This window comes from Abramis brama, assembly GCF_963993115.1.
Source record: "Abramis brama genome assembly, chromosome: 13".
NCBI lineage: Eukaryota > Metazoa > Chordata > Actinopteri > Cypriniformes > Leuciscidae > Abramis > Abramis brama.
The window spans coordinates 34,803,820-34,812,092 of record NC_139975.1 but is presented as its reverse complement, the minus strand read 5'-3'; the positions used below and the strand labels follow the sequence as shown (position 1 = coordinate 34,812,092).

Genomic DNA, 8,273 nt, shown 5'->3' with positions numbered 1-8,273 from the left:
TTACACCTAATTTATTATTATTAATGTGATAGGGGAAAAGGCAATAAATAAGGCAAAAAAAAGTTCAGTAGTTAACAGACTCAAATTCCTCAAATAAACCATAAACTTTTTTTTTTTTCTTCTTTTTTTTTTTTCATTTCATAGCAAAATAATAAACAAACAAATGTTTATTAAATGTTGATCAAATGACAATGTATTACAGCTAATAAAAAACATTTGCTGTCATTATCCTTATAATACATCATGTATATCATACATTTAGTATGCATTATTTAGGGGTGTAACAATATATTGTCTCAATTATCGTACCAGTCACCTTGCCATAACAATCTGGCCCTTGTCAAAGTCGCTTGTTTCTGTTTGAATTAAGAATATTTTTCTTACCCCATGGACAGATAATTTTGCTTATTTTAAGCAAAAACTCACTTAATTTGATTTATTTCCCCAGAAAACAAGACATAATATCTTATCTAATTTTACTTATCTAGTAAATGCATCTTAATTTAAGAATTTTTTGATATTTGGACTGGAAACCAGACAAAAATACAAAGTAAGAAAAGCATTTTTTGCAGTGATCATAAACTCCTCCCTCTTACAACACTAACCAAGAAGAGACTGACTTTCTGACACACCGACTTTGTCTCAACAAAAGCAATAAAGAATAAGCAATCAATGGAGAACAAAGAGAAAAACTTTTTCAAAAAAACAAAAAAGGATTTTTGTGATGTCTGTTGTGATTTCTGAACAGACAGCAGATCTATTTTTGAAAACCGTCCTTCAGAAAGTGAAAGTAGAGTTTAGTTTGCGAGACTCAAACGGTGAAAATGGCTTCAGCAGCTGAAGATGATTATATTTGTCCTGTTTGCTATGAAATCTTCAATGTTCCTGTTCTTCTGTCCTGTAGTCACAGTATTTGTAAAGAGTGTCTACAACAGTTCTGGAAAACTAAGAAAACTCAGGAGTGTCCTGTCTGCAGGAGGAGATCCTCAAGAGATGATCCTCCAGTTAATCTCACATTAAAAAACTTGTGTGAATCGTTCCTGAAGGAGGGAAATGAGAAACGTTCATCAGGATCTGAGGAGATCTGCAGTTTACACAGTGAGAAACTCAAACTCTTCTGTCTGGAGGACAAACAGCCGGTGTGTTTAGTGTGTATTAATTCACAAAAACATGACAATCATAAATTCAGACCCATCAGTGAAGTGCTTTCATCTTACAAGGTAAGACTAATGTCTCTTGTTTCACATGTAAAGAACAATGATTAGTTGTAAACATAGATATCATCACTATTTCAATGTCATTTTACTGAAATTTATATGACATTTACTGTGCTGTAAAAGTATTTGCCCATCCTGATTTCTTATGTTTTTGTGTCTCATACTAAATAGTGGGGCCTTTTTCATAGATATCATTATTTTGCACACAAAAAAAAAAAAAACAGCACAATTGAGCGGACAACTTTAGTTCAGCCTCATTGGAGGGTTTTCAAGCATGAACTCCCTGTTTAAGGTCCTGCCACATCATCTCAATTGATTTCAAGTCAGGCCTTTGACAAGGCGACTCCAAAACTGTAATTGTGCTTTTTTGAGCCGTTCAGAGGTGGATTTACTCACTATTCTTTGAATCATTGTCTTGTTGCTTGAGCTTCAGTTTGCAGACTAAAGATGGGATATTGTCCTTCAGCATTTTCTGATAGAAAATAAGAAAATTCAGTTCCTACGATGTTGTTCTTGGCCCTTTGGTGACTTTGAGCCACTTCTGGGAAGGTTTTACTGTGCCGAGTTTTCTCCATTTGGATATAATGGCTCTCGCTGTGGTTCTTTGAGTCCAAGAGCCTTTGAAATAGGTTTGTAATCCATCACAGACGGATGTGTTTCAATCACCGTCTTCATCATTATTCCTGGAGTTTCTTTCACCTTTGTCAATAGTGTGTTACTGTTTAAGACCTTTTAACCAACTTCATGCTGTTGAAAAAGTCCTATTTAAGTGTTTATGTGATTGAACAGGGCTGCAGTGATCAGGGCCGGGTTTCCCGATAACGATGTATCTTAGCTCTTAAGAGCGCTTTCTACGTGCAAGGTTACGAACGCTCGCAGCAATTCCACAAGCGCTTCCCAAAAATGCACTTAACATGAACGCGCGAGAACGCGCTCTACGTGCTACTTAAGAGTCGCTGTCCATTCGTGATGTGCTGAAACATAACCATATCTGGAATCGTATTCTGAACGTTTAACCTAATAATTGTCATCTGTTGTGGATTAGCAATCAAGACAAGTCATAAAGCACCTACAGGCGGAGGAACTGACAAAATGGCTGAAAAAAAAACAAAAACAAAAACATGAACAGATACCTTTCAAAAAGATGAAATTAATGTCCTTTTAGAGGAGATAGAGCGAAACAAAGATGCAATTTTTAACAGATTTAAAGGATTTCTTTTATTTATTTTTATGTTCATTCATTTAATTTTGATTCAAATTATTAGATTAAATTATTTCTATTTTTTTTTGTTTTTAATTATTTAATTTATTAATTTAACCAACAAAAAAGAGTAATAAAGTGTACAATAAAGTACAATCAAAACCTTATATTATAATCACATTGCATTTGAATAAAGTTAAAGGTGTATCTGCCGGTTGTCCTGCAGGTGTCCTCATAAATCTGTCTTCTTACGATGCACTTGGGGATGTACGATTACTCCAGAGCACTCGTAGTTCTATGAAGATTTTCAAGTGCTACTTACGCTACGATGCTTTTGGGAAACGCACCCCAGGACTGGCTGTGTTTAGTCCAGCTGAACAACATTATAAATACAGTTTCATAGATTTGAGCAATTAGTAAGTATGGGGCCAAATACATTATCACGCAGGCCCAGTTAGTATTGGATAACTTTTTTGCTTCAGTATATAATAGTGATGGTGAAATGAAGCTTTGTGAAGCACCGGGGCTTTCCCCCTCGACTGTATTGTAAAATGGTTCATTACTCCAAGCTTTTCAACACGTTACACACTAACGACATCTTGTGGTCAAAAGGTGGAAAAACTGTCTTTCTGTCCCAAAAGACCTTTTATTTTTCCTTTTTTTTTTCATTTAATAAATAACTTTGTGCTCTGTAAACTACAAAGCAATACAATTAATCCTCATAATTCATGTTAGTGTTAATTAGGGCTGTAATCTCCCAGTCGATTAGTCAGTTATTTGGTCGATACGTTCTTGCTCGACCAAAAATCTGATTGGTCGATTTTTTGCCGCGTTCATTTCATCAGGTGGAAAGCACTAATTGCTAATGGGGGTGTTTTCAGAGCACCCCTGTTTCACAGGTAACAGTCTGTCCTCAGAACACCCCCCTTGTTTTCACTTCTTTTGGATTAGCCCGACCCACCGCTGGAGAAGAGAGACAGACAGATTGAAGAAAGTAGGCTACTAGAAGGTTTGCTGAATATTATTACTTGATCTGGTTTGTTTAATAAACATTCTTTTTTTATTATAGTGGACGTACCTTTTGTGTTTAAGAGTAAAAGCTTTAAGTTAATAGTCTATTGTTCAAATCAGCCAGCAGCCATATCACCCTGTAGCTCAAGACTGGTTGCCCACTGAAGCTAAGCAGGGTTGAGTCTGGTTAGTACCTGGATGGGAGACCTCCTAAGAAAAAACAGGTTGCTGCTGGAAGAGGTGTTAGTGAGGCCAGCAGGGGGTGCTCACCCTGTGGTCTGTGTGGGTCCTAATGCCCCAGTGTAGTGACGGGGACACTATACTGTCAAAAGAGCACCGTCCTTCGGATGAGACGTTAAACCGAGGTCCTGACTCTCTGTGGTCATTAAAAATACCAGGATGTCCTTTGAAAAAGAGTAGGGGTGTAACCCCGGCATCCTGGCCAAATTTGCCCCTTGGCCCCTGTCCATCATGGCCTCCTAATCATCCCCATATACTGATTGGCTTCATCACTGTCTCCTCTCCACCAGTAAGCTGGTGTGTGGTGGGCGTTCTGGCGCAATATGGCTGCCGTCGCATCATCCAAGTGGATGCTGCACATTGGTGGTGGTTGAGGAGATTCCCCCATCTATGTAAAGCGCTTTGAGGTCTCAGAAAAGCGCTATATAAATGTAACGAATTATTATAATTCAATGTTCAGCCTCGCTCTGTGCGAGCTGCAATGAAATTATAGTGTCTGTCAGTTATTGTATGACAAAAACAATTGTCTAAATTATGTTGCATATTCCTCAAAAGTTCTTGTGATGATATCACTAGTTGACAACATAGTACTATTTTTTATATTACTATTTATTTATAGTACTATTTGTTTTTTTACTATTTTTATATTGCGCGCAGATGCACGTTATGCAGCGCTGCAGAGCCGACAGACTCGTGTGTCAGTGCAAAATAATTAGGTCAAAAACGATTTAATATACTGCAAATAGCCTACTAGTTTTTTTTATGTTTATTTGAAATTCATTTAGGCGGACAACAAGGCTACCAAGTACTGCAGTGCGCAGCTAATTAATTTAATGTTTTTTTTCCCTAATGTCATTTTTAGTCGATTTTTAGTCGAAAATTATAGGACTTTAGTCGACCAAGATTTTCTTGATTACAGCCCTATGTAGTTCTTATACAATGTATGAACAAACAACTGTATGAATTAATTTATGAAAAAAATTATAATAATAAATGGGACTAATTACCTTGTACAGAAACAATTCTTATGAATCTGCTTTGATCTACAAATGCAGCCTTATTCACATAAACTTTAGCCTCAGTCCTAATCCTACGAGTTCACAGGCAAGGCTCATGAAGGCATAATCAAAATAAAAGAAAATTGTTGTGGAATGGTGAAGTGCTTGTGAACTGGGCAGCTGACATTTTATTTTGTGGGTAATTTAATAAATGTAAAGAAACTTGTTCAACAGTGTGAGGGCTAAGTCTATTTCTTTTTTATTTACTACTACCGAAGACAATCGAAACCTGCTCAGGAGGTTCACGCTATTTTTGAATCTGAATACGAAGCAGTCACGTGACTTTGTGTGGAAATGAACGTCACAGATCACGTGGTTATGGTATATATATACTAATAAATACTTTTGCACAGAATTGTATGATCATATCACTGTATTTTCTTCTCTTCACTGTAATCTGGTGTTTAATGTATTTTTGTTCAATTCTAGGAGGAGCTCAATACAGCACTGAAGTCCTTACGACAGAAACTTCAACACAATGAAGAGAAGAAAGGAGAGTTTGAGAAAACAGCTCAACACATCAATGTGAGGAAACAGAATCAAGAGTCATTTTCATTACAGCTGAATCACTTTATACCGTTATAAAATGATATATGTAATATAATGAATTCCAGTTGATTATTTCTGTAAATGACGAGCAGCTTCTGCTTCTGGATCCGTTATATGTCGAGTATCCGAGATTTGTGTTGATTGAGATGATTGAAGTGAATGTGATTTGATTTCAGTCTCAAGCTGAGCACACAGAGCGTCAGATTAAAGAAGAGTTTGAGAAGCTTCATCAGTTTCTCAGAGACGAAGAAGAAGCTACAATCACTGCACTGAGAGAGGAAGAGGAGCAGAAGAAGCAGAGGATGAAGGAGAAGCTGGAGGAGATGAACACACACATCTCAGCTCTTTCACACACAATCAGAGACATGGAGGAGATGATGAAAGACAATGACGTCTCGTTTCTAAAGGTGACAAATCAATCTGGCTTCATTCTTTGTGCAGAAAACAACTTGTATAGAGAGACTCATTGACAATGAGAGTGTTTGATAAGATATTAAAATGTTTTCAAACTCTATATTTTCCAGAACTTTAAGGCCTCAATGGAAAGGTGAGTGAGCTGCTCGTATCTCTTCTCTCAGTGGATCTGAACTCAAATTCACTGCAGTTCTGACTCCTGAATGTTCCTCAGAGTCCAGATCTCACAGCCGGATCCACGGATGAGTTCTGGAGCTTTGATTCATGTGTCGCGTTATCTGGGTAACCTGCCGTTCAGAGTCTGGAAGAAGATGCTGGAAACTGTCCAACACAGTGAGTCTCAGCAGATTTGACACCAGTGCAGAAGATAGTTCAGATATAAACACACACAACATCAACATTTGATAGAAATATATTTAATAATCACTTGAATTACCAAGTGAATCTTAACTGTATTTCAGAAAATCATCAGATCATACAGCGAACTCATAATGAAAAGTCTGTTCCTCATGGTTTATGTTTATGTATTAGGATACAATAGTGTTTATTGAATACTGATATTAAACCTGAAGCCTCAATCCATTCTGACAGTAACTGAGAGACCATTGTTATGATTTATGATCTCTTTCAGAAAAAGAAAAATGTTTAACCTTTACATTTCTAATACATCATATTTCATCCTGTAATCTGATGTTATTCTCTTTGCAGCTCCGTTGACTCTGGATCCAAACACAGCATATCCTCGTCTCACACTCTCTGCTGATCTGACCAGTGTGTCGTACAGTGGTGTATATAAAACACTTCCTGATAATCCAGAGAGGTTTGACAGGTATCCATGTGTCCTGGGATCTGAGGGCTTTAACTCAGGAACACACTGCTGGGATGTGGAGGTTGGAGACAATACAGACTGGAGTCTTGGAATAACAACAGCATCAAACCAAAGGAAGGGAGAGGATTTCTCTAAGTCTAATGTCTGGTGTGTGCGGTACATGAACAGCAAATACAGCTCACAATCCCCAGAGCAACCCGCCACTGTCTTCACTGTTAAACAGAAGCTTCAGCGTGTGAGAGTTCAGCTGGACTATGACAGAAGAACAGTGTCATTCTCTGATCCTGTAACTAAAGACTGTCTGCGCAGATTCAGGACATCCTTCACAGAGACTGTCTTTCCATTCTTATATAATGCCTGCACAACTTCTCCTCTGAGGATCTTACCAGTTAAACTGTTTATTACAGCAGAAAATCACAGTTAAATCTGATTCTGCTTCTTAATTCAGATTTGCAAATTATGCATCAATAATAACTCTGTAATCAAAGGGTCTCATTGATCAATCACACTTCAATGTAAAGTTTAGAACCAAATTAACCCTCGTGTTTCCTTAAGGACATGTTTGTCTCTTTCAGTTTAAAAATAAAATAAATCCTGTGTTAATGCAAACTGCATCAATTTTGGCACAAGTGTGTATTTTTACTTGAGTTTTCTTCTTTCCTTTCCACATTGTACACAAAATATTTACACTCAGGACCTTAAGGACAAAACTTCCCCAATTTCTTTTTATCCCAGGGCCATTTAACTATAAAATGATGCAGTCTTTGTTAACAGACTTTTGTTCTGTTGGCCTTTTCTTTTAAATAAATATATATATTGAATATATTGATATATATATATATATATATTTTTTTTTTTACAAGATGGTGCTGTTTTCTCAGGTTTGGCCTATTGTCATGATTTGGTCTTGTCTTGGTCACATTTCATGTCTGTCATGTGATCCCCTGTTCAAAGTCATGTGATCCTGCGTGTGTTCCCTTGTCTGATGTGTCATGATGTTATTGGTTCATTGTTCACAGGTGTCCCTTGTTGGGTCATTAGTCTTGTGTATTTAAGCCCTCATGTTTGCCCTGTGTCTTTGTTTAGTATTGTTTTGGGTAACTGCTGTTTGTTCTTGTTTCGAGTTTTCATGCCTTTTTTTATGTTTGATCACGTTGGTATTAAAGTTGCACTTGGGTTCTCTACATCTTGCCTCCTTACATTACATCTATAAAGCGAATACTCGCTTGCTTCCTGTTTTCTGCTTCTGCATATTAGCTGTGAGGTTTGTTTATATGTACAAAATTTTTTATCTGTGCATGTAATAGTTGATAAAGAAAAAATATTGTATTGTAAATCTCAAATCCCAAAGTAATTATTAATATTATAAATTCAATACTTAAGTAACCATTAAACAAGTCATACAATAATGAAAGTATGTTTAAATTCATGTTTACAATATGTAAGTAAGGGATAATGTAGAGCGAGGCGGTTGTTATAGCGAATACACCCCCGACAGGCTGATCGGGACCCCGACGCGAAGCAGAGCTTGAATCAGTCTGAAGGGGTTGTATTCGCTTTAACAACCGCCTCGCTCTACATTATGCCGCTTATTACATGGCTACCTACCAAATAAATCAATAATTTGACACAAAATATTGTTTTAAAAAGGAGTTTATTGATTTAAAAACGATTGTATTGCTTCCGCTAAAGAAAATAGTCTGTTCCGTCTCTACGGTTAGAATCCTGCGTCCATAGCAACGCTCTGTTTTTCA

At 36.9% G+C, this 8,273-nt stretch overlaps 1 protein-coding gene across 1 annotated transcript; it reads left to right on the top strand.

The window, feature by feature from the left end:
- The first annotated feature begins 503 nt into the window (after nt 1-503).
- On the top strand, nt 504-7,703 carry LOC311094411 (E3 ubiquitin-protein ligase TRIM35-like). The gene is made up of 6 exons (XM_084132371.1): nt 504-1,220; nt 5,157-5,252; nt 5,453-5,683; nt 5,801-5,823; nt 5,905-6,023; nt 6,399-7,703. The coding sequence occupies exons 1-6, from the start codon at nt 825-827 to the stop codon at nt 6,941-6,943; spliced, it is 1,410 nt and encodes a 469-aa protein (XP_083988497.1). The 5' UTR covers nt 504-824; the 3' UTR covers nt 6,944-7,703.
- Nucleotides 7,704-8,273: the final 570 nt, after the last annotated feature.